Source organism: Protomyctophum parallelum (genome assembly GCF_964188405.1).
Source record: "Protomyctophum parallelum genome assembly, chromosome: 11".
NCBI lineage: Eukaryota > Metazoa > Chordata > Actinopteri > Myctophiformes > Myctophidae > Protomyctophum > Protomyctophum parallelum.
The window spans coordinates 28,507,710-28,534,480 of NC_139707.1; the positions used below are offsets into that span (position 1 = coordinate 28,507,710).

The 26,771-nt window shown below is 44.1% G+C and overlaps 1 protein-coding gene across 1 annotated transcript in view; it reads left to right on the top strand.

Annotated features, from left to right (window-relative positions):
• Positions 1–18,980, top strand: part of gtdc1 (glycosyltransferase-like domain containing 1) — a 51,320-nt gene extending 32,340 nt beyond the window's left edge. The window contains exons 7-11 of the mRNA XM_083776279.1: positions 7,635–7,744; positions 11,260–11,404; positions 17,089–17,159; positions 17,679–17,770; positions 17,914–18,980. Coding sequence (XP_083632405.1) covers positions 7,635–7,744; positions 11,260–11,404; positions 17,089–17,159; positions 17,679–17,770; positions 17,914–18,102 — 607 coding nt within the window. The 3' untranslated portion in view covers positions 18,103–18,980. The remainder of the gene's footprint in view (positions 1–7,634; positions 7,745–11,259; positions 11,405–17,088; positions 17,160–17,678; positions 17,771–17,913) is intronic.
• Positions 18,981–26,771: the final 7,791 nt, after the last annotated feature.

Below are 26,771 nucleotides of genomic sequence, written 5' to 3' on the forward strand. Positions count from 1 at the left end.
GATGGAGGGAGTGGGGGTGATGCATGGGATCAACGTGGACAGCTGTTTGCAGCCAGGTGAAGGAGACCGGCTGCGTGCCGCAGTAGCGTTGACCGTTGGGGGTAGGTTTTAAAGCTCTCTATCAAAGCTTTAGCTCTCTGGGCTCGGGACACTAAAGGGTGATCAGGATCAGCTTTCACCTCGAGAGGATTGCCTGCTGTCCTGTTGCAACTCTGATTGAAATGGAATAACGAGACGGAGCACACCAAGCGCCATCACGTTGTTACATACAATTAAGAGAGAGGGCCGCGGGTCAGGAAGGAATACCACAAGATGCTCAACGTGATGGATGGATGGACGGACAGACAGACAGACAGACAGACGGGGGAAATACAGACAGACAGACAGACAGACAGACAGACAGACAGACAGACAGGCAGACAGGCAGACAGGCAGACAGACAGGCAGGGGAAATTCATCATAGCAGCACATCAGTAAGGGTGACGCACAGATACAGGGCAGGTACAGTACGGGTGATCTCGTAAAATAGAAATAAGTAGGTTTTAATGTTACAAGCCTGATGCTGGATATGGGGCGATCATTTGAGAAGGATTTTTTCTTTGTTAAGCCATCCCCCAGCTGGTTGACGTACTGTACTGTACTGTACTGTACTGTACTGTACTGTACTGTACTGTACTGTACTGTACTGTACTGTACTGTACTGTACTGTACTGTACTGTACTGTACTGTACTGTACTGTACTGTACTGTACTGTACTGTACTGTTGATTAGTGGTGGGAGTCCTTGGGGGGTTAATATAGCATCACAATAATTTTAACCATTTTTAACCATATTTTATACTTGGCTATACAAGCTCACAGTGCATTGCTTTGTGACACGCTGTGATATCGTAGATCTGCTTTATTAAACAAAAGGAAAAAAATCAATAATATTTTTTTTTAAAGTGAGGGGCGCTCTTGTCATCTTATCCTCATAGTACATCATCACATTCTGGCCAATCGCAAATTGCGTCTTCACTTTTCTGCCATCACTTTTTAGTTTTTATCCTCAATATGTACTTTTCTCAAGCAATCAAATCATCGCTATGACATGATCAGCCAATCAAATCATCACAATAATTCACACAAACACACAAACTGGGAATAGGAGGGGCCACTCAAAAAACAAACATTTTATCACCATACTAGAGAGGAGCATGATTTCTAGTGGGTACGGTTAAGACATTAAGGCTAAAAGGATAACATTGTGGTCCTATTGCTACTGTCTCCCACCCTGTCACCCGTTCCGTCCCCTGCGGGCATGGCCTTGGACCCTGACCTGAGCCAAACCCTGCCTTCATTAAGGCATTAATGACACTGAGCTGTTTGAGTCATCTGTTTAATTGGTGTTGTTGGGGCTACTTGTATATTTCCTTACAGTCTGGTCTGAAGTTGTTCGTTATGATCACAATAAGGTCACGACGGTATTTCCTCCCAGTATTATTTCCTAGTATAGGATGGAGGGCAGACTACTGTAGTGTAGTCCGACTGGTTTCACATGTTTTTGTCCGATGCCGATTTAGAAATGTTCATAGCCAAAACAAGCTCACAACACGTTATAACAAACAAATCGGCTCTTTCTGAAAAAGTTAAAACTTTTAAAACCTTTCAAAAAGCATTGAAAGTGTTAAAGCATTGAGACACGGTGGGTGTATAAGTGCAGATACCAATGTTAAAATAATGGCTAATATATCAGCCAGAACATTACATCGGTCTAGCTGGCTGTAGCACTCAGACCATGTGACGCTAGAAAAGTCCCCATTTGATCTAATGACAATACATTCCTGGGGCAGGACGCGGTCGGAGTGACTCGCTGGTTTCTCTGTGCAGGGTGATATACATTCTGACTGTTCAGTGAAAGTGTTACGTAATCAAAAATATGTCCGCTAATGTGGAGGACATGATATTGATACGGCTTTTATAGTGAATCACACTTCGTATGCTCTCCAGTGTACCATTCTGGTCCGCTATTACAACCATAAGTATCCTCTGTTTAATTCACTAGCATATAGCCCACATTTACTCTGTTTCAAAGCTGCATTTGTACTGTAATGTCAAGAGTTTTCACGCTCTACGGTTCCCACATGGTTTGGTTCTTTTTTACGGCATGTGAAATGTTGCCTTTTTGAACACACAGCGTACGCCCTTCCTCTCGCACGGTCATAGCGGAGCAGACTGTCACAATCTCCCCTCAACAAGCCTCTTCTTTGTCTTTCAAGTGTCCCTTAATTAGGGCTTCAGTCGTTGGGTTTCCTGGTGATGGGGCTCGTTTCACATTGTGCATTGGAGTAAATAGTATTTGAATTTTAAAACGCACCTCTTGGGTGCAACATAAAGGGGAATATTTAATCACTGATCTCTAAATGAGAGGATCTTATTTTCTTTTGGGTTGGTATGTTATGCATATTAATGAGGCTTCTCTGGTTATCCACGGAAGATGGCTTTTTTCTCTCTCTTCACTTGATAATTTTCTTTTTCTTTTCTCACATTTCCCTCTTCTCCTTTCCTTCACTTTCTCACATGGGTTTCATCTGCATGCGTCTTCGAGGTCACCGGGGTGATGAGAGAGAGAGAGAGAGAGAGAGAGAGAGAGAGGGAGGGAGAGGGAGAGGGTGGGGAGAGAGAGAGAACAAACCACTCAGGGGTATTACTATAATATTTTCATAAGCAAAGAAATCAGTGTCATCCTGTACTGTACTGTACTTTACTAGATCGGAGAAAACATCGGTACTCAGACTTCCCCTTTTACCGCGCGAGGGCTATTCACCTTCGCTTTGGATTCAAGAACGTCTTTTATCATTTAAAAAATATATATTAAAGTATTTATTTTTAACCACACGTTCATGTGATTAAAATAATTTTCATTTTCTGCTATATTTCCCCAGAATAGGGACCTTCCTATTCTGGGGCGTACATTCTGCCAAAAATAACAGATCCACAAGTCGCACAGCACGTAGCAATGCCAAGACATTTGGTGTAGAGGGGACTAGAGGGGGCCTAGTAGTATATGAGGAATGAAGTATATAGGGTTTTAAGTGGTTAAAATTATAATATATTTTATTTCGTTTTTCGGTGACCTTGGCTTTAGCTCTCAATGCGATTCATCTCTTCTTTTGTCTTAACATTTGGTTATGTACACAATAAAAATCCCTTCATGTATCCGTTTGCAACTCTTGTGCATGTACCAAAACGTAACCAAGCACAGGTCCATTTGGTTATACGTTTTTACAGTGTACATTTTGTTCTCACTGCATCGACTTATATTTTCAGGGTCAAGTCAGTCCCACTTGACATCCGCACACTGCACCTGATGTCCCCCTCGAACCCCTCCTCCTCCTCTCTCTCTCTCTCTCTCTCTCTCTCTCTCTCTCCCCACCACCCCCATGCGCCCTGAGCGGCATTGAACTACGCTCTCTACCTTTTCAGATTAGAGAGAGAGAGGAGAGGAGAGGAAGCAACCTCTATTTGCCTTAGCTGCAGATTAGCGGGGGCATCGCACAGCAGCGCCGGGCGGGGATGATTATGGGAAGATGATGCCACATAGCTTTTGTTTGTCACTCACCCACTAATCAGTGGGCTGACAGCTCAGACTGGGTTTGACTGTCGCTGGGGGTTAACGGTCCTCATTAAAAGATCTAGGTCATCAGTAGGGAGCCTGGGCCCTAGCACAACCATCCAGGGGAGGTGTGTGTGTGTGTGTGTGTGTGTGTGTGTGTGTGTGTGTGTGTGTGTGTGTGTGTGTGTGTGTGTGTGTGTGTGTGTGTGTGTGTGTGTGTGTGTGTGTGTGTGTGTGTGTGTGTGTGTGTGTGTGTGTGTGTGTGTGTGTGTGTGTGTGTGTGTGTGTGTGTGTGTGTGTGCGCACGCTTCGGAGAAACGGGGCTCTCTGGCGTTCTCGCCAGACATCTGTCTCTGTGTGTATACTGTATATACGGTCTGTATTTGGACATGTATAATCTATCCTTGAGTTTATATGCCCATTAGTGCACACGGCGATATTACATGAAGTGTGTGCCGTTATACAGTATCTATCTACAACGTGTGTGTGTGCACGTGTGCATGCAGTGCACACGAAATGAGGGGTCGCTCAGGAGCCTCTCCCTGACAGTCATATCCCACACATTAATTAACACTCATTTTTTTCCTGCAGAGGGTGGGGGGGGGGGGGGGGGGGTTCCGTTATCAAGCGTTTCATTCGCTCATTGTCCTCCCCTGTATCAGTAATGGGGGAATAGGGATTCATGCCTCGTGTAAGGAGTTAAAAAGGCTAGGAAATAAGGGAATTAGCTTCTTATCCACAGGGGAAAGCCAGTGAATGTGAGCGGTGGAAATGAGAATAAATAAGCCTCCCTCTAATGCCTCACCTAAGGAAATCCCACTGAGGTGCTTGCATGCTGCTGTGGCGCAAAAAGGAAAGAAGGGCGCCTTCTTTTGTCGAATTATTTTAGCTTTGCAGAGACTTGTTTGACCTTCACGCACTTTGACTTTGCTTCAGACGAAAATATGAAGATGTTTCTTCCCCTCCTCCCCCCCCCTGCTTTCTATCACAATGAGATTCCACAAAGACAGCGCGGGCTAATTGGCCTACCTTAAGGAGAGGGGGGGGGGGATGTTGATGCGTGATGTTTCTATTGTCATGTCAGGACCACCGACGAAATGGGAGCGAGACGAGAGAGGAGAGCGACGACGGAGGTAGACGGAAGATGAGGTCTGAGGCAGCAGGAAATGCAGGCTCGGAATAGCCACAGAAAAATTCACCACCATTTGATTTCGAGTCGTGGAACCTTGTTGCACGGGCGGCATTGCTACTTCGTCAGCCCCGGGGCATTGCAGGTTTCTGAATTGTTGAACCATCAACTGTCACACGATGGGAGCAAAGAAAGGAAGAAAATAACTCCTGCTTTTCTCAGGCAGAGCCCATCCAATTACAGCACTATTGACAAGTCCCAGTCCACCAGCCACAGCACTGACCGCTCATCCTCGCACATTTTGTTTTATAGCTAATGACAGTATGATGGGATGAGATAAACATTTATTGATCCCTGTCGGGTATAATTCAGGTGTTTTAGCAGCAACAGGAGTTGTGAATATACACTAGTCTATAGGACCATAAATATGTATAGAGATGTATAAAATAACTCAACGTAAAAGTCTGACACTTGTCATAATGCACTGATTCTAACTGACTTAACACATGTACATTATGTCTATAAACACAAGTATAAATGTACAATCTGTGACCATATATGCATATGCATCTATTGCCGATGCATATATGATGACTGGATATTATTATAATATATTATCAAGTATCAACTGTGAATATGACTAGACTAAGAAGACTATATGAATAGTGTCAACTGGCCTTCAACAGTGAGTGTCTGGATAATTCACGTTATTTTATCGGCAGTGAATAATGGATACAGTATACCATACAATACAATCTATATGATCCAACTGTTCTCCTTATATCCTTAACCACATTCAACCTGGCGTCCCTATTTTGGCCATGGCATTGTAGGCATTTTTTTTTATTCACTTTGAAAGAAAATGTCCTTATGCACACCTACGATAGCCTGATTATCATACTGTAGCTTTCTTGAAGCTTCAGTCCACTCAGAGAGTGGGCGGGGTCTTTGGGCTGGATCCAGGCTACACCTACGAGGGACAGGCGCGTCGGAGAAATTCACTGGAACAGTAGGGCCCGCACGCTGTCTTCACTTACAGAATTTTATTTAGGTCAGACCTTCATTGGGCATTTAAAAACTAATTTCCTTTAATATCTACAAGCTCACAACATGTCACAATGCATCGCGTTGTGAGCTTGTAAATCTATTTCACACTTATCTCCGCCATCTGTCATAGTTCGATGTGTGTACAATCCCCAGTAGTCCGTGTGCAAACCAGCGCCAGTGGCCGTCCATGCAGTCAGTCCCAACAAACAGCAGGTGACAAATCAACAGTCAGGTTTGATCACGGCACACAGGGGAGTAAAGGTGCCAGCAGGTGCGATCCGCTAACGTTAATGAACACTCCAAACCGGGCTTTTATGGGGGTTTTTTCTCCCCCCTCTTCTCTTCATCTCAGCCATCGACATTAGCATGGCGGTGAGTGGCAGGCCACTGGGCACGGTGTGACATCTGCTTGGCAGCTGAGCACGGCACCTGCGTGTTAACTAGGTGCTCCTACCTCCCAGGCTAAGCAGCCTCACATCAAGGATGAGTGGCTGGGTGAGTGGAGCAGAACAGGAGCACAGAGCAGGGATCTCTGGCAGCTTGTTAAATCCTCCCCACCTGGCGCAGCACAACCACACATATCACAGTCAATTGCCCTCTGGGGAGAGCTATGATCTCTTTCTCTCGCTCTCAGTTTGCCGCCGCTTGTACAACCTGGGCTGTCTGCTTTGTGTGTGTGTGCGCGTGTGCGTGCGTGCATACAAGTATAGCTATACTTGTGAGGGCCAAATATACCCACAGGTGTAGTAGAAGTTCAGTAATAGGCAATGTGTGCACTGTGCAGGACAGTTGCCCCGGTCATCTCAATAGATATACCTTCTTATAATGGTTACAAAAATATTTTTTTGAGTGGTGCAACCACTCCAAGGAACAGCAATGTCCGTGTACACCTACCTACTGTATGTGGCCATGAGCACGAGTATATGACTATTAGTACCAGTAGGGGTGCTGTTTGCCATAAACAGAGAGAGAGCGAGAGAGAGAGAGAGAGATAGTATTAGTGCTGCACTGTTGCCTGCTAATGAGAGGGGAGAGGCGAGTTGCAACACTCAGTTCACACGGGTGTGATATTATGATTGCAATTGGGAAGGATATTCAGGTTGAGGATGAGGTTTCTTTATGTTTAGGGGTTGGGGTTTCAGTTATGCCTGATTTGTACGTAGTTGTACGGTGGTGTCGTACACCGGAAATAAGCAATGTACAAGCTCACAACACAAAATACTGTTTTGAGCTTTGGAGCATGATCCAGCAAGCAGACCTTATTTTTCTTTGTGGATGCTGGCCTCAGCCCAGCACCTGGTCTTAGTAGATCTGCATGCTTTATTGTTGTCTTCAATTGTAGCATTATAATTGCCATCCTGAAATGTTGATTCCTCACAGGTGTTGTGTGTGTGTGTGTGTGTGTGTGTGTGTGTGTGTGTGTCTGTAGTACAATTTGCGAAATAGACATTTTTAGAAGCATTTTCCTCGATGTCAAAAAGAGAAATGATTGTTTTGTGGTTAAATATTTGGAGAATTAGGCTTACAATTTGGAAAAGCCTAATTCATGCTTGATCTAAAAGCTCAATTTGTGGCTTTTTTCCCAGCAATTTCCAGCAATTTTCTAAATGTTGTCCCCACAAGTACAGTAATACAAACGTGTGTGTGTGCGTGTGTGTGTGTGTGTGTGTGTGTGTGTGTGTGTGTGTGTGTGCGACTGAATAAATCAGAGAGGTGAGTTGGGCCAGGAGTGTTGTAAGTCTGTCGCTCTAGGCGTCCCAGCTCCGCTCCTATTTGCGTATTAATGTCTCTGTAACTGTATGTGTGTGTGTGTATACAAGAGGCATCAAAAGAGCCAGGATTGTGTTTGTGTTTGGGATTGAAGGGAACACGATAAAGACCCCAAGCTGTTCTTCAAGACGCTGCTCAAGCTAAAAGAGAGAGGCCTGGACTTCCAACTGTCTGTCCTGGGGGAGAGCTTCACCGATGTGCCAGGTGCATACCACACACACACACACACACACACACACACACACACACACACACACACACACACACACACACACACATCCACACACACACTCTGAGGCTGACACCCATGCATACACAGATTTCTTCTTAGTTTGTTGTCGTGCAGAAACCTTGTACCATGGGCATGTGCATTGCTCACTTAACACAATCTATGCCAATCTCGAGATTCCTTGTGTTTGGGTACTAAACCCACCTTTCGTTTAGTTGGTTTCTATCAATCCAGAATATTGACTCGTCCACGGTGTGACGACATTGCAATGTGTCCGCGCCATTCACATACATTCCAAGCGTTGGCTCGTAGCCAACGCAAGGAGGCTGGTAGAACCGTCACTAAATCAGCCGGGACAACACTCCACACAAAGCTATGGAATGAACTTCCCATTGCAATGAACTGCAGACTCACTCCCAATCTCCCACCGTAGACTGAAAACTCACCTCTTCAGACTCCATCTTAGCCCGTAGCACTTGCCATAGCACTTGCACTAACCTCGTCGACCTCCAGGTGTATGCAAAGGCTAAACTTGTGTAATTTATATAGCATTTTATGTAGACATCGCACTTTATAGTATATACTCATAGCTGTTAGGTTCTTAGCTTGCTTATGATTCTTCATGACTATTTCTGTGTAGGCTATTTGATGTATTACCATGTGTTGTTCTTGCTTACGGTAAATCAGTCTGGATTAAGAGCATCTGCTAAATGCCTAAATTGTAAATTGTACCTCCATATTTCAGCTTTGTGTTTTTTTCTTGTTTCTTTGTTGTAAATTAACAATTTACTATGACTTACGCCTCCTACCCATTGTGAGCTTGGGGATCTGCTATTTTCACTATTTTTAACATTTTTAAATTGGAAGTGGTTAAGTCTGTCTGTGGCTTTTATGAATACTGAACCTATGAAAAATGTTAACAAGAGCTTGTGACTAAATGATGACTACATTTGTGACGATATCGTCCCTGTCGGATGGAAACCTCATATGTCCAAAACTGTTACTTTTCAGGATTCGAATACAAAAGTTGCAGATATACAAAGCCCGAAACACGTGGCTTTGTAGATCTGCTACTTTTGAGTGACACTGTAGTACGAGTACGAGTTTTGACATACAAGGTTTCCACCCAACAGCAACCTTACACGGAGGCAGGTTCCATGCTGACATTCAAAGCAGCAACTAGAGAGAGAGAGAAAACTTTGCTGACTTTTCACTCACCTTTAAGAAGTTGCAACAGCCGATATCATCCTTTTTATTGCAAGTTGTCGTGCCCCAGGAGGCAGATGTAAATACTCCTTTGGTTTAAAACATTATTGGTTATTAGATTAGATTAAGGGCTAAGGTCATCAGACTGGGCCAGTGCATTTAGCCCTGCGGACACTTTTTAATTGATAAAACACACTCTCCATTTGCGGGCTGATGATGCTATAATGACTTTGGGACACTCACATGTATTTATGGCGCTGTGTTAAGTTAATTAATACACACTCCCCGCCATGGCTGGAAGCAAAGCCAGAGTTACAGGAAACACACTCTCTTATATTGGGATGTAAACTTTTATAGTAGCATAAACAGATGGAAAGGCCGACCGTAAATTTAGTCTCATATTTAGTAATTACCTTTATGATTGCTCGGAAGGCAATCACATTAGGACAATTTTAATCTACTTTGATTTTCTTAATAGGGTCACCGTTATTGATTATTTTCACCCCCTTACCTGTTTTTCCTTCCTTATTATTATGTTTGCAGCCGCATATCATAAACTCAAAGATTACCCTTCAGGCACCCGCGACCCCTATTTGGAAATTAAATGAAGATCTTTCACAAACCTGGCACGTTTTGGGCTGGTCTGTTGCTGAGTGTGACTCTCTCCTTGCCCACTTCTCTCGCTCCACACACACTCCTGAGCTCATCAGTTCTGTTAGCGCGGACGCAGCAGCATCCCAGGAAGTCATTAGACCATCCTAAATGTCACGGCAGATGGCTTCCCAATGACATGCATTCACTTGCAATTATTTCATGCCTTTTAGTGTCCGTTTAGCCAACCTGGCATCCCTATTTTGGGCATGAGATTATAGGTGCAAATGTCTCATCATTTTATTATTATAATTATTTTCTTCTTATGTTCACTGTATTGACTGTGTTGTTAAATATAAAATAAAAGTCAAAAATCCAATAAACTACTAATCACAACAAAAAAACTACAAGCTCAGAACGCATCGTGATGCGATATGTTGTGGTTGTAGATCAGCTGTTTTTTGCTGACAAACCATACAGGGCTTAACCCTTTAGGGTTTCTAAATCAGTAGTTCTCAAACTTCCAAGATTTTTCAAAACATTTTAAAGATGCATTGTGAGCTTGTACAGCTGCCCTCTATATCTAAAACTAGAAAAAGTGCCCTTCTGGGCACAGGTCTCCACCAGGAGGATAGGAGTGTGTGTGTGATTTTGCAAAATGTTTAGGAGCAATATAAACGTGTGTGTGTGTGACGCGGCTTGGCCTGTTGTAGCGCCACCATGAGGCTGATTTGAAAACTGCATTTCTTCCAAAGCCTAGTGGGAATATGCATGCACAGTTTCACCACAATCGGACGCTGCGTTGAGTAGTTGTGGTGATTTGTACAAAACGGGTACAAAGCGGGCTATTCCTGAAAAGTTTAGAAGCCAATCGTAGCCAATGAGGGTGCATTATGATAAATCAAACAAACCCGTCTTGATCACATGGCTATGGAGAGCATGTGTACCGATTTGCGGGAAATTTGGATTAAATCTGAAGGAGTAATATTAGAAAATGTGTTTTACATATGTTGGCCTCCTGGTGGCGCTATAAAGAGCAGATGTGAAAAATTCCAGGCAAAGGTTTTTCCTTGGCCTCTAGGGAGTTGGCATACAAAGTTATCCACAGATCCGTGCAGTTAGAGGTAAAAACACTGGACAAAGGCCTCCTGGTGGCGCTATAACAGGCCGTTCTGGAAATTTTGGGGCAGAGGTTCATCGTTGGCATCCAGGGAGTGTGTGTGCAAAATTTGGCTTCGACCGGGTTAACGGTGCCGGAGATTAGCTGCTCACGGACACACGGACGGACGGAGTGCAAAACATACTCTCCCCCCATGCCTTCGGCCTGGTGGAGACAATGACACATGACGCTTTCCCAGTAGTTAAATGGAGTACTCTCAAACGGAAATCTAATTGGCTCCGTTGACGGCCCATTAGCAGTGAGCAGCTCCTGATACGTAGAGCGCTTGACTTTCATTGGCTCCGACAAAAACGCAGCAAATCTTTGTGGCATTTGACTCAATCAGTTGCAGGGGCATACCGTATCAACTCATTCCATCTGATGGCGCCAATCATAAAACGGTAACAAAGATGGCCATTGTACTGTATGTGTGGCATAGACATGGCATCATGTTGTCCCTCTCTCTCTCTCTACCCCACATCCACCCCCCCCCCCCCCCCCCCCACACACACACACACACCCCCCGCACTCCAGATATCTTTGCCGAGGCCAGAGGATGCTTGGATGACCGCATCTTGCACTGGGGCTTTGTGCCCAGTAAAGAGGACTACCTCAAGGTCCTGTGCCAAGCAGACGTGGTCGTCTCCACCGCCAAGCATGAGTTCTTCGGCGTGGCCATGTGAGTTCACCTCGCATTGTTTGTTTTATCATGCATGGCTTTTCAAGATCCAAGGTTCAAGGCTGTACGTTATTGTTACATCTCGTGTACAACTGTACATGTACATGAGAGTAACACTTATTTTGGTTTGGCTTCCTTCCTTCAGACAATGCAGGAGGATAGATAATAACAGTAGAATAATGATAAAAACATACAACGATTTAAAGAAAGGAAGAGAGGGCAAAAAAGAACAAGGAGAGAATAAAATAGATTCAAGAGCATCTTCAAATGTACATGTGCTTATAATCTTGGTATATTGTATATTATATACCAGCAGCATTTTTCTTTCTTTTTTCACCCAGTAGCTACTACAGTACCTAATCTTACTACTACTCTACATACTACTACCTTATTGTAAGTAGAATGAAGTCTATTCTATTGCCAGTCCCTTTCAGACTGTGTAGCTGTTTTCCATGCGGCTTATTGGCTGTTTTATCTCAGGGTCAAAGTAGGATGATGGCTGTATTTGCAATCATTAAGTGGATCTTGTCCATTGCACCTAATGTAGCTCCCTGATAGTCAAAACATGACCATTGTATCCTGAGACATCTGGAGAAGTGTTCCTTGAACTTTTATTCAACTGCTCATAATTACTTTAGTTTCTTACCGCAAGTCCGCAACTCCCTTAAACTCTTTAAAAAAAAACGTTTAAATTTGCTTGTAAGCGAGAGAAATGCTTACTCACTTGCTTTTTGGATTTTCACTTTATGTAGACAAAGGAAAAAAGAAGAAAAAAAATTGCTTACTATATTGTACATGCTCATGTATGCGACGCATGTGTGCACCATATGCACACTACATCTGCATGCACGCACATGCACCCGGCCACGCACCTGAGAGTGGACACCTCTCTCAAGTAGAAAGGGACAGCGAGAGAGAGAGAGAGCACGCAGGGCCTTTTCATCTTGAGGCGCACAGACTGGAGCGAGCACGAGGTACGACTCTGAAGAATCACTGATCAGAAGAAAGCCCAACTTCAGTCACCTGTGCTGTTGCATTTGAAGGAAGGGGGGCTTACATCAGAACATCCAGAGCCAAGGTGCACGCTGCAGAAGAGAGGTCTCTGTAGAGCAAAGCTTGAGATGTCATCAAACACCTCTTACATGCCTTAATTTATGCTTCGTCCTATGATTGTGCCGCACGCCGAACATAGCTGATCAACAAGCCCACAAGGCGTCGCGTCCGCGACGCCTTGTGGGCTTGTAGATCAGCTATGTTCGGTGCGCGGCGCGGTCGTACGCTGATGTATAAATTGTGGCTTTTTGGACCAGTACTGCTAACTATGCAGCCCCTCAGCCAGTCTACTACAGAACCAGATCTTGCATACAGTACAGACACCGCAGGAGCTGGTGTTTTTTGGGGGGCTTTTGGGGCACTGCTGACATTCATTTGCAGTGGTACAGCCTAGGCGTTGGAATGTGGGACAGTACGCACACACACACACGCACTCACGTGCACACACACACACGCACACACACATACGCACGCAGAAGCGTCATAGAGAAAAGTTAAATATTGCAAACAAAAATAGCCTGGCCAGCGACCACCTTGACGGCGAGCGGCGAGTAGCAAACAATGGCATAATCTGGCTGTGCGGTTACATACCCGAGCGTGACTAATTGAATTGTAAGATGTTTCCAGTTAAATCGCTTCCTACTTTACATAGCGGGCTTGAGAATTATTTATTTATTTTTGCAGCCCGAAATCGAAAGCCATATAGTTGCAAAGGCTCCGAGTTCGCAGAAGAAGAAAACAAATGAACCGGGTCAGGAGGAGCAGAGAGATATATAGTTATGCTGTCACTGCTCCGTGTGCGTCTGCGTGTTTACCAGCAGAATGTGTGCGAGGAGGAAGCGTCTAATGGCGGAGAGCAAAACAACGCAGAATGAAACGTCTGCTAATTATGGCAGAGAAAAAGAGTGTCCTTCTGAGTTTGAGGAGGAGCCGTCCCTTAGGGGGAGCCTTCTACAATGATGTTCCTACTTCCTTTGATCCAAAACCAGGGGGAACGGAGAGGCACAGCCCACCCACCACGATCTATTGATAGTAATCTATGTGGTTGCTGTGTGTGTGTGTGTGTGTGTGTGTGTGTGTGTGTGTGTGTGTGTGTGTGTGTGTGTGCGTGTGCGTGTGCGTGTGTGTGTGTGCGTGCATTCATGTATTCTTGTGCACATCCTTATGTGTGTGTTTTTTTTTTAAACTATGCACACACACGAGAACATAGACTTGTTCTCGGGTCAGTGTGTGTTTCCCCTGGTGAGTGGTGCTCAGGTGGAGGGAGGGCACTGAGTGCCTCCTCAGCCACACATTGGGTGTTTTCGTCTGCTATTGTAAATAGTTTAACCCATGTAGACCTGAATAGCAGATGTACAAGCTTGTAATAAGCTTAAATACTATATCTGCTGTATTGAGAACCACGTATGTTCTAAACTACTTTTCTAAATTGTAAGAGGTTTCTGACTAAACCCAAGGTTTGAGGTCAGATGTAGAGTTGCTGGCCGTTTCCACATATCGTTAGCCTCATAGGATAAATGCCTAAGTCATTTTTTGGCGAAATTGAGATTTCTGCCTAGAGGTGCTCTCCTGGGGCTGCTGCATCGTCCTGGATTAGCGCCTATGTCTTCAGCCAATCACAAAGCTCACTATCTTCAAAAATGATGATCTGCCTAAGTCACTTGTGTGATTTGAGCATTTTTACGTTGCCGCCTAACTCACTTTGTGTGACTTGGGCATTTTTACATTGCATACACAGCAAACAACAGTTACTCTAATAGACCCCCAGGTGTTTAGTATGGAGTTAACATCACTCTAATAGACCCCCAGGTGTTTAGTATGGAGTTAACATTACTCTAATAGACCCCCAGGTGTTTAGTATGGAGTTAACATTACTCTAATGGACCCCCAGGTGTTTAGTATGGAGTTAACATTACTCTAATAGACCCCCAGGTGTTTAGTATGGAGTTAACATTACTCTAATAGACCCCCAGGTGTTTAGTATGGAGTTAACATCACTCTAATAGACCCCCAGGTGTTTAGTATGGAGTTAACATCACTCTAATAGACCCCCAGGTGTTTAGTATGGAGTTAACATCACTCTAATAGACCCCCAGGTGTTTAGTATGGAGTTAACATTACTCTAATAGACCCCCAGGTGTTTAGTATGGAGTTAACATTACTCTAATAGACCCCCAGGTGTTTAGTATGGAGTTAACATTACTCTAATAGACCCCCAGGTGTTTAGTATGGAGTTAACATCACTCTAATAGACCCCCAGGTGTTTAGTATGGAGTTAACATCACTCTAATAGACCCCCAGGTGTTTAGTATGGAGTTAACATTACTCTAATAGACCCCCAGGTGTTTAGTATGGAGTTAACATCACTCTAATAGACCCCCAGGTGTTTAGTATGGAGTTAACATCACTCTAGGCCTGTCTAGAGTTTAAATGGACAGGTATCAGTCAAAAGGGAGACATCGAAGAGGATGGATGGATGGATGGGGAATTTCAGTGCAGGTTCTGACATCATATCCATATACTAATATTGATAACATCAGGGATCTCCATTTATGGGCTTAATCATACTGATGATGTCATAGTGATGTCACGACACCTGGGCACAATATATGGGTGCTTTTCCCATGTTTGGGGATTTTGAGTGACTGACAGACAAAAGACGCACGATTCCATAGTGCGTCTTCCATATATATTCCATAGTGCGTCTTCCAGATATAATTGTGACCTTCGGTCGCAATTATATCCATATCATGATATTAGACTGGATATTGTCTGTGATTTTGGATATTGTACTATTGTGATGTTATTACAAAATAAATATCGGCTTGTGAAAAATCCGTATCGGCAGATACTCAAAATCAAATGATCGGAATCGGATGGGAGCAAGAATAACGTGATCGGGACATCCCTAGTACGTATGATTTGAATTTGTGTATATAAAAATGATACATATATTATATATTTTTCAATTTGATTGGAGTGGCTAAAGGGAACAGTTAAGGAATTGGACCGTTAAGAGGGTATCTTTAAGGAGCCGGAATCGTTCCCAACCCTCGACCTAGTCCAACAGTAAACAATAAAATCCCCAGAGAGAGAGAGAGAGTGGCTGCAGCATCCTAAATGAGGCGTCCACTCATATTGCTGCCGAACTGAGGTGTCACCAATGTGTTTCATCCTCATTATTGTTGAATTTGGCCTAATCTGATTAATTATGGGCAGGCAGTGTGAGCAGACGCCTATTCATGCCCTGCAGTGATGAAGTAATTTAGCCCAGCAAAATTATCAGCTAATTATATTTGAGATGAAAAGCCTGATAACCATTTGCACGCTTACACATCATGCCAATGGAACGGAACTGACCTTAATAATAGCTTTCATAGATTTATTTTCTTCTGTCACCGAAAACCAGAGGGCTGCGGTGCAGCCACAACCGCCAAATTAGCTTGATGAGTGTTATTTCTTTACTTTTTGTGACTACACCAGTCATTGAGGAAGCCTGCGGAACACCTTGATTCAGGGCGTTGAAAGCAGAGCCCTGCTCAGCAGACTGTTGGAGTAACTCGAGGTGTAACGTGAGTTTTTGTAACTAATCGGCGGCAGTCGACGGCACAGCTTGCAAAAGGTGGCAGAGCGTGGTGGTGCCAGCGGGCTTTCTTTGTCCGTCAATTAAGTCCTGTGAAATGATAGTGCTGGAAATGAATCTGCTGTTTAAATATGCATGTCCTCCTCAGCGTGACGAATGATGCGCTTAAAGTGATGGGCAAGGAGTGAGATTGAAAAGTCATCAAATATTAACGTACCTTGTACAAAATGTTTAAATAGGAGGGCAACTACGGTGGTCGGTGGGGTTCAAATAAGTTCAGTCGAAGGGGAAAAAGTGTATGGTGATTGTGAACTGCCTCATTCTTATTGTTGTATTTTGAGGGGCGGTAGCTTTGGCTGGCCTTGGCTTTCGGAAATTAACGCCATGTGGCAGTCTATAGATTTTTAGAGCACTTTAAACTGAGTAGATCCACGTCTATGGACTTTCTACTGTTTGTTTAGTGCACTTTAAACAAACATAGAGTACAGTGTTGTTTAAAGGAGTGAGGCGCCCCTAAATTCACGCGAGTGTGATTTCCATTTTAGGATGTTATTTGACCAGTCTGACTTCTATTTGGCATTGCAGACTCACTAAATTGGATGCCTTAAGAAATGGTCATGACATGTGCTGTTCCACATTGCTGGGAATTGTCCTATGGATGGGCTTCTCCCCTCTGGATTTACTCAGCCAGTCCGTCCAGGATTTCATTTAGTCTGAAACGTTCATGAAAAGAAACCAATGTCAACAATGACACAATGGCCCCCGTTTTGACACGACTACTCAACAGACAATTATTAGCGTCAATTTTGACACAGCTGCTCAACTCAGACAATTATTTAGCGCCGGATAACGTTTTCAGCTTGCTATGTTAGGGACAGAGCGACCGGCCTCGGTCCGTCTAGCTGCCAATGCTAGATGTTTCCCGCAAATGGGTTTCTGATACATCTAGCAGCACACTGCATAACTTAAGGCCAAGGAATTGCACAATGTTTGCATTATGGCTTCTGTGTATGTGTATTACCCGCTATCTTCTTCTAATACAATGCAGGTTGGAAGCTGTCCATTGTGGCTGTTACCCACTTTGTCCCAATGCTTTAGTGTATCCAGAAATATTCCCAGGTAAAGTCTCTAAAGCACTCATTTATAATTTGTCGTTGGCATGCCGAACATGGTAGATCAGCTATTTTTTGCAACGCTGTCATGCGACGGCAAATGCGATATATATAAATAAATCAGTCATCACCTCCCGCTGTGCAAATAAATGATCAAAACTTCCCAGGTCATTTAAATTTGCAAGGATTCCTCTGCCTTTTAAGGTGATATATTCCTGTGAAAAAGTTGCAAGAGAAGCGCCTGCCAATGGATTCCCTTTGCAAATGAACCTTCTTAAGTCCATAACCGGCTCTTCTTTCAATTAGATTTGCATAAATAATGTGAATCTTTAAAAATAATACGAGTTCAATTATGTAAAACCTGTCCCAGTTCAGTGTAATATGTATTTTTAATTATAAAAGTGAGCAGTACTGTATCTAGCTTCATATGCTTTGAGGTTTTTGTTTCATTAAAGATGTGTGTGTGCTTACGTGTCTTTGCGTACACACACACTTGAATCTCGTTCTTTCTTCTCGCTCCTCAAAGCGGAGTATCTGTACTCTACACCTGAGCAGCTGTGCAAGAGGCTTCAGGGACTATGCAGGAGGCCCGATGTGGCCAGGAGACACCACGTCAAGGTAGCTATAGCATCTCCTGACGTGACAGGCAGAGGATGAAAACATGAATACTGTAGTTCAAACACTCTCCCAATACATGTGGGATTCCTCCTCCGTGTGCTATCTACTCCCTCTCTCTCTCTCTCCCTCTCGGCCTCCTCCAGGTCGACACGGCTGCGTTCTCCTGGGCGGCTCTGGGAGGGGGTTTCAAGAGTCTCCTCCTGGCAGACCCGGCGGACCACCAGCGTCCCGCGCAGGAGCAGGAGGAGGGGAGGCAGGCGAGGCGAGGCGAGTGGCAGACAGGCCCCGACTCCGAGGAGTCGCCGCTCGTTCACAAAAGTGGGCACACTTAACTTCTGGTCCATTAGTGGCAGAGAGCGTGATGGATTTAGAGGGCTGTCGGAAAGTCTGCTGCCAGGGGAGCCGTGCCTGGCTGACACGCAGCCACGGGCCACAAACCTGTGGTGGCTTCCCAGACACAGAGACTCGCAGGCACCTCTCCTGCTCCCAAATCAAAGCCAGTCTCCCCCCCCCACCTCTACCCCATCCCCCTACACCCCCATTCTGGAGACATTGTGTCGGCACCCATAAACGTTCCCCCAATCTTCACGTGTTAGAAGAGAGTCTCTTTTATATTTTGTGTGGTTTTCGAGGAAAAGGGGGGAGAGCGGGGGTGTTGGGGGTGAACGTGTAAGAGCCTTCATGTTTCCCATAGGCGGTGCCACCACCTCATATCCGGTTGTATCCATTTTTATCCTTTGTGCTAGAAGACGTAAGACGGCTAGAATCCCCCTCGCTTGCCTCCATACCCACCCCTCCTCCCTCTCCACCGCGCCGGCAGAGAGGCAGCCAAATTGTGGCTCGGCGGGCTATATTCTGTGCTGCTCCACCTGGAGTTGCCAGGTTTGGGCCAGAGGCCTTGGCACACGCTACTGTCTCTAGAATGGCCTAAGCAGGCCCTCTGCAGAACCCTCTCAAGAGGAGGAGAGGCTGCCACACCGACATGAACTTCCAAAATGTCGTCGCTGTCGGGGCAGAAACAACTTCTCTCCATATATGTTGTGGGTTTTTCCTCGCAAAATTAACGCTCTACTTGATCATACTACTAGAGTCACACAAAAGCATCAAAAGTAGCAGACCCACAAGCTCGAAACAAACTTGTAGATCTGCTGTTTTTTAATCCTGAAAAGTAACAGTTTTGGACATACCAGTTTTCCACCCGATAGAGATGAAATTCTCTTAATTTTGTAACTGTAATACATTTTGCTGTGATCTCATCTGTGATCTTTCTTTTCCACATAATTATAAAGTTTTATGTTTTAAAGAAAAGTTGGTGTATGTCCATATCCTTTGAAGGAGCTAGAGGAAGTGGTGTTTGGAAGTGAATGCACTCTAATCTGTTCCACACAATGGAATGGTAGAGTCTAGTCTATTTCCAGCAGAAAAGGCCTTTGATGTTTTCATTTTGTTTTATTTTTAGCATAAGAGTTGGAGAGGGCATCCTGTCCAACCCATCACTCGGGCTCTACCAGCCATGTCAAAGGTGTTCCAACCAAAGACATTTCAATAATCGATTAGCTAGACAAAAAGACTGCCTCTCACACTAGCATTGTGAGGGCGAAAACTACTCCAAGATTAACATTTTTCTGAAGTTTGTAAAGGGGGGGAGGGGGGTTAAACGGCATGATTGTTAGCCTATACCTCAGAAGAAACCTTAGAAGCCTCTAAATCATTTTCTGTGTTTTGCAACCCTCTTTTTTATTTTCCAAGCGCGTTCCCTTAAGTGTTGCTAGCAGCGACCTGAATGCAGTGCCTTTTCATGTCCCCTTGATCTTTTATGGAGTAAACGCAGGCCAAGAAAACAGACTTAGTGAAACACAGGGGCTTATACGGTGGAAGAGGAGGAGGTGTTGGGAGGAGAGGAGAGGAGGGAGAGAGAGATTCCAGGAGAAAGATAGTCTGAATTAAAAGCCTCCATTATGCACGTGTTTGTGCGTTTCAGGAGGAGAGGAGGGCTAGGCCCAGGATCTGGAGAGGTTCCCATCTTGGTTATTAATGGACTTTGAGGTAACACGGGCCTCGGGTGGTGCAGCATCAAACTGTCCACCCACACGGCAGAGCGCGACACACGGCTGTGGCCTCGGGCGTCCTTAACCCACAGCCTCCCCATCCCCCCACCCCTGTGCATTTTATACATTCTCACACATGATAAAAAGGGAAGTGGGGGTGGATGCAGGGGATCTTTTGGGGGTGCCCCCCCCCCCCCACACACACACACACAAACCTTTAGCTTCCAACACAAAGCCTGGGGTTTTGTATGCAACTAATGGGTGAGTAGGTGTTCTGTGTACACTAGGGGCCCCACAGTGGTACCTGCGGTCTCTATTGACATCATTCGTACCGTACTGTTGCTGTACTGTCAGGTTGTGGGGTAGGTAGTGCAGTACGTGGTTAGAATGGAGATAATTACCTCATTCAGTTAAGTGGAGGTCTTTTGTCAAATCCTCCAGATCATCCTGTGAGGATGAAATGAAGCGTGTTTGTTTTGTGAGGCATGGCAGCCCGCTGGATGACACAAGTAGTTTCTGTTAACGTTCAGCGCTCAGCGCACACACAGCACAGCACAGTGTATTCCCCCGTCAAACGGCTGCATTCATAAACTAAAAATAATAATACAATAAATAATACGAGAAGCGAGGCGCGTTTGTTCCATTGGCGCTGACGTGTCTTACTAGAGGGACTCGTGAATTGGTTCGGATGGCAGATGTGCGTGAAATTGTCGGAGGTAGATATTTGTCACTGCAGAGGGTGAGCTGCGTTTCTGGCAAAGCTGTGCAGAGTTGATTTTGATTAACATTGTAAGGTGAAACACTGAAGTCACAGAACTTCTGTCTGAACAATGTTCTCTTCTTTCTCCTGGAGCTCATCATTGAATATACCAGTGGTCCTTAACGGTGGTACCCCGGCTAAATAATTTATGATATTCTGGAACCAATTGGACCCTTACATGTCTGTAACTCTTACATGTCCATTTGGTTCCATGCGTGCACTCTCAGAGTTAATAACACTGAGGATTTCTCAGTGGTGTCCCAGAGATATAAAAAAAAGTGGGTGTCCGTGGCCTAATTAAACTGGGGTTCTGCTTTTTACATAATCGTTGCTTTGGGGCAGAAACCTCTCATCTCTATATTTTAACTTTTTTGTGGGTTTTTTTTGTAAATTAATGCAATACTAGAGTGTCACACAAAAGCATCAAACATAGCAGATGCACAAGCTGGAAACATGAACTTATAGATCTGCTACTTCATCTATTTTTGAATTTGAATCCTGAAAAGTAACCGTTTTAGACATGTGAGGTTTCCACCCGACAGGGATGATATTTTCCTGTCTGTGTGTTATCCGACCTCAACGTGCTCGTTGCTCCATCCAACCGAAATGTTCTCTCACATTCAGCGCTCAGTCCTCAACCAAACGAGAGGAGAAGAAATGCTACAAATGTCAGTAACGGAGGGGGGGGGGGGGAAGCTAAACGGACCCTTAAACATGCCACATCACGGCAGTTTACCGCTAACGCGTGTTCTGTCTGCACAAGTAGGAAAATGGCATCCCGCCGTCCTCCCGCGCTAAACACTGTGAACAATTCTGCCCCGTGGTTATTATTCCCTTCCACCTGGTAGGCAGAGGAGAAAGGCAGCGGCATTAATGCAATTTCCCCTCGCGCTATGCAAAGTGTGTCAGACCCACTCTGCTGCTCACCGATGTTTGCACGGCAGAGAGCCACAGTAGAGAGAGAGACAGACACACGCACGCACACGCACACACACGCACACGCACACGCACACGCACACGCACACACTCTCACTCTCTCTCACACACACACACACTATGTAAATCTGGTGCAGTGCTATATGCACTTAGAGTCAACAACAGACACCGTTGTTGTATAAACATCTTATTAACTGTGATTGTGAACCAGGTCTCAGTTTGCAAATGAATCTTCCCAGCAAGGAGCCCAAACCTCACGCCACACAAAGGAGGAGGAGACGCGCGTCTCGCATTTTGAGTGGTCTCATTGGAAACGTTTAAACGAATCGTTTAAGTCACGACGTTTCAGATTTGTTTCGGGATTAGTGGACATTTGAATGGCTTGCTTTCCCGCAGCGCCAGCGCCCAATGCGTGAAAGACTAACCTCCACTTATGAAAGCGTAAATCACCTCCGAGTGGCACTGATTGGACATCGGGAATCACGGCACAATGGAGGGCCTAATGCTGTTACATCACGGCACGCTGCGTGACAATTTTTAGATTATCCTCAATCTTCCATCGATTCCTTTATTCAATATTTATTCCAAGAAGCACCCTCGCTGTGAATTCATTGAGCTATCCCTCTGTATCTGGCAGAGGTGGAAGAAGTACTCAAGTAAAAGTAGCAATGCCACAATGTGCAAATACGCTTACAACAAGTAAATGCCCAGCATGCCCAACATTACTTGAGTTCCGGCGGTAAAAAAAAATCTAAATATCACATTTCACAATTTTGTGAAAATGTGTCAATCTTTCTAAATCCAATTCTACAAAGCAACTTGTGACTAAAACTGTCAAATAATTGTTGTGGAGTAAAAAGTACATTTGCCTTGAAGTATACAGTATTGACAAACTGGACATGCTAAAATAAAGTTAAAGTACCTACCTCATTTGAGTAAATGTACTTAGTTTCTAGTTCTACCACTGGTATCTGGCCACCAAGCAATATCCACTGTATACACGGTAAAATCCTGTTATATTACCTCGTGAGTGTGAGCAAAATGTATACTATCAGAGTTACAAATGGATACATCATGTTTTTGCTGTGTACAGCAAATTTACTGTTCCCACACTATTTATTTTTTTGCTTTACCTCCTTCCCCTGATTTCTGAATCCAAGTACCTAGCCCCTCTATCCGACTAAACCATAGCTAGAATCTGATGCTCAATGAATGTTAACCCACCTCTTTAAAGGACCACTTCACCACTTTTCAACGTATCTTCATATAATTGGTCCCCACTAATGTTTATGATAAAATACCACAATTTTTTCCTACTCTGTCTCATAGGAGGGCCTTTGGGCAGTTCAGAAACCCGTCCACCAGTGACATCATCATTAGGCAGATTCTTTTAATATATTTAGAATTTTTATTATCGTGAGAACGATGGCTTTCATTTTGGCATTGCAACTTTTCAGGAATAGAAAGCCTGCAGTTTCTATTAGCTTGGATTCCCCATCAATGATGTCACTGGACGGGTTTCTGAATTGCCCACAGCCATCCCATGAGACTATTTTTTTGGTATTTTTTCATGATCATTAGTGAGGACCAATTATATGAAGATAGGTTGAAAAGTGGTGAAGTGGTCCTTTAAGAATATATCAATACAACAAATGGAAAGAGTTACTGTCACCAGAGCAGATTTCTTTTTAACTCTGGCCATAACGTATAACTATAGGCTACTGTAAGTCCATTTTTGGTTACAAAGTGTTAAAAGTAGTATTATTATTTTTTATCTTTTTGGATTAATACTTATAAGCAGGTTTATACAAAGTTTGTGAATATGTTAATAAACATAAGCCTCCCCCCCCCCCCCCCCCCCATCCATTTTACATTCCTGTAGTAATTCTGCATACCCATATAGGAGAAAGACTGGCCTACCACATGGATAGGGCCCACGGGCCGACCACAAAGTGGGTCATGTGAGGTCCTGGGTCATATAGACAAAAGAACATTGAGTATTGCAGTTATATTGCTTTCAAAATGAATGCAGAACTCTGGTCCCAGTACAATACTATAGTGCATAGAGACTGTACGCATTTATCCTGTTGAGCATAGAAACTCTGAGCACAGAGGGTGTTGAACAGGCGATAAATGATCAAAAACAAAAACAGAAGGCATTTACCCAGAAATAGAAATTAACACATATGGCCAAAAAATGATCTGTACCGGGGCCAAGAGGAAGCCTGCAGATGCTACACTCTCACAGATGATGTACAGATCACGTTGCAGATGTGGACGCCATCATTGTCTAACTGGGTCAGACCGTACCGCATTTCCCTCCGCTTGCCAAGAACCGTGGTCAAGCGAACATTATCAAAATATGTCTGCAGTATAAACTCCAGTTTTTTAGCAGTACCATTTCATGGACCGACACGGAGCAGCCAGCTGTGTGTGACTGTGGAATGAAGCAGTTGTCTCGTTCACTCGAGTGCCGCGGCGTCTGTCAGACGCCCCGTGTCAGTCCACTCCGCTCCACCCATGGCGCTCCTATGGTCCTAACCCACGGCACTGGTAGTGGCCCGTGTGTGCGAGCGGGGCGCCCACAACAGAGCCAGGTCGCGACCCAACGACGCCATAAACGTCCGTAACAATGCCAGTCAGTCTCCCAGTCGCAAAATGCCACCCCACTCATAAAGGTTTTATTGAGAGGTCCATAAACCAGTGAATGTATTAAACCTTTTCATTGGCCTGTTAATACACAATGCTTTGAACAGTCGGGGTGTTTGTGCGCTGCGTGTGTTTACTGTGCTGTACAGTAGGTGTACTGTGTGTGTTTGTGGAATATTTGATACCTCAGGGCCGTCGGGATTGTTTACCTTGAACTTGTAAGTCAAAACCACTTTCCCGTGTTTAAATTAAAATCTATTTTATTATTTTTATTTATTTATCTTTGAAGCCCTGATTGTATATTCCTCGCCTATTCTTAATTTCGCTAATTTACTAAGTATCGTTTCCCAGTGCCTCCCAGATGCTATAAGAACCCACGCATGCTGCTATCTATGTTTTAACATTTTCTTAATTACTGTATCATTCCCATTGGGTCGATACAGGTTTTGACAACATCGGTATCTGCAAATTATGCTGCCGGATCTTTTGCTCTTTCGGCCTGCTGTCACCAATATCGGTGTGTCATTATAGGGATATTTTTTTCAAACATTGCAGATGCATTAGCTCACAACACATCACACAGCAACAAAAACAGAAAAGTAATGGGGCTTATGAATAAAATCAAGCAAGTTTATGCGTTTATTCTTTTATCCATGAAAAGTTGTTGATTTGTATTGATTTACATTTACGTTTTGCACCTTTCTTTTCCAAAATATCAGTCCAAACATGGTTAATCTGGTGGTCTAGGACTCTAACATAGTGTGCCATGTGGGCAGGGCTCTATAGTTGTAGGTGCTAACTTGCAGCAGCCTGTGGTCTAAAGCGGACTGAACAGGCTTGGCAGAACCTTACAGCTGGAGACGAGGAGGGGCAGCGGAGCGTGATCCCTTCTCTCTGTTTTGGTGTTACATTTCGAGCCTGTTGTCATCCCCTATTCCTCTCCTCGTGCATACGATCCAGTGAGAATTATTCTCCCCCCCACCACCCCCCTGTAATTAAAGTCCGTTTCTCCAACCTCCACTCCCACCCCCCCCCCCCCCCCTCCCTTTTTGCCCAGAGGTCAGATAAAGGCAGAGCGGTTCATTCCTTAATGTGTAGGTCGTAGAGATGAGTGCATCATTGTTGCTGGAGGTTGTGAATGACTAGATTGTGGCCCTGAGCCGTGGCATGTTCACTCATCTTAGCCTCAACAAAGAAAACACACTTCCACATAAACCCCACGAAAACATGGCCCAGTCATTTTCTCCCTCTCATGGCGAAGCCTGATGCAAAATATTTTAAGGATTGAGACGGAGAGGGAGAAAATATGATTCAGCTGCAGCTGGTTTGTTCCACTTAATGATGATATTGTGTAGGCTGAAATGAGAATTGCCTTTTTTGTTAACAAACTTCCATTTTAGACTAGAGGAGGGCAGCGAATATAGTTCATCTGCGTGTGAGAGAGTCAGAGAGAAAATGTTGAAAAGTAAGAAAAATGTTGGTTTGGGGCCTTTTGAAACTGGTGGATTATCAACAAAGAACAGCTACATTAATTTCACGCATCAGGAGCGAGGCTGGTTCCATCCTCTTGGCTCTGCGTCTGTCTGATTGTAGGCTGAAACAACACCTCCAGCATGGAGCCACCAAACTAAAAGGGAAAAAACACAAAACAAAGAACGCTGGTCTGGGAAATTTGTTTATGCAAATGTACATGTGTGTGTGTGCACATGTTGGTACGGATAAGGAAAACCAGTAGTTTTCTCATTCCGACATCTGATATGCGATATGCACGGTCATCGAGAAAACCTGTTGTGCTGCTCTGATTGCCGGATTGAGAAAGGACCGGCAGCGAGCCAAACGATGGCTCTATTAGGCTTCCCATGCGTCTTGTTGCACATGTGCACGGGTGTCGTAGTCTGCAGTTGTCATTTTGTTAAAAAAAAGAACAAGAAACATTGTTAATTTGTGGACAGCTTAAAGTTGTTCTAGTTCGCTCGTCGTGTTGAAGTCGCGGTAACGTCATGCACGTACATAATAGGCCCATATTTGGAATGAATTACAGGCTTGTGTGTTCACACTCTCACCCCCTGTTGGGAAGAAAAAGCACTGTCTATTAGAGCACTGTTTCACTGTCTATTAGAGCACTGTTTCCCAGACATTGGGTTGGGACCCGTGTTTGGGTCTCGGACCAATCCCCTTTTTTGTTTCCTCATTTACAAAATATATATATATATAATATATATTATATTATATATTATATCAATCAAATCAATTAAATACCAATTCCTATAATTATTTCATAAATATGAATAAATTATATAAATAAATGTATTTCCACTAGTTTGGATCCCGGGCAAACAAACATTTTCTTTTTGTTCTTGAGATAAACAGTTTGGTCTGGCCTATATTTTCTACAATGTAAAATTTGTGGCATTTAACAGATGGTCTTATAGTGTCTTAGAGTGTCTTACATGGGGAGAAAAAAGCAGAGTAAGCCTTAACTCTAGTCGATACATAACAAGGTGAATAGACGGGTTGTGAGCTTATTGATCTGCATTTTTGGTTGTACATGGCACTCAAAGCTAGTATAAATCAGGGCATAACTGTTCTCATGCGTTTATCAAAGAGG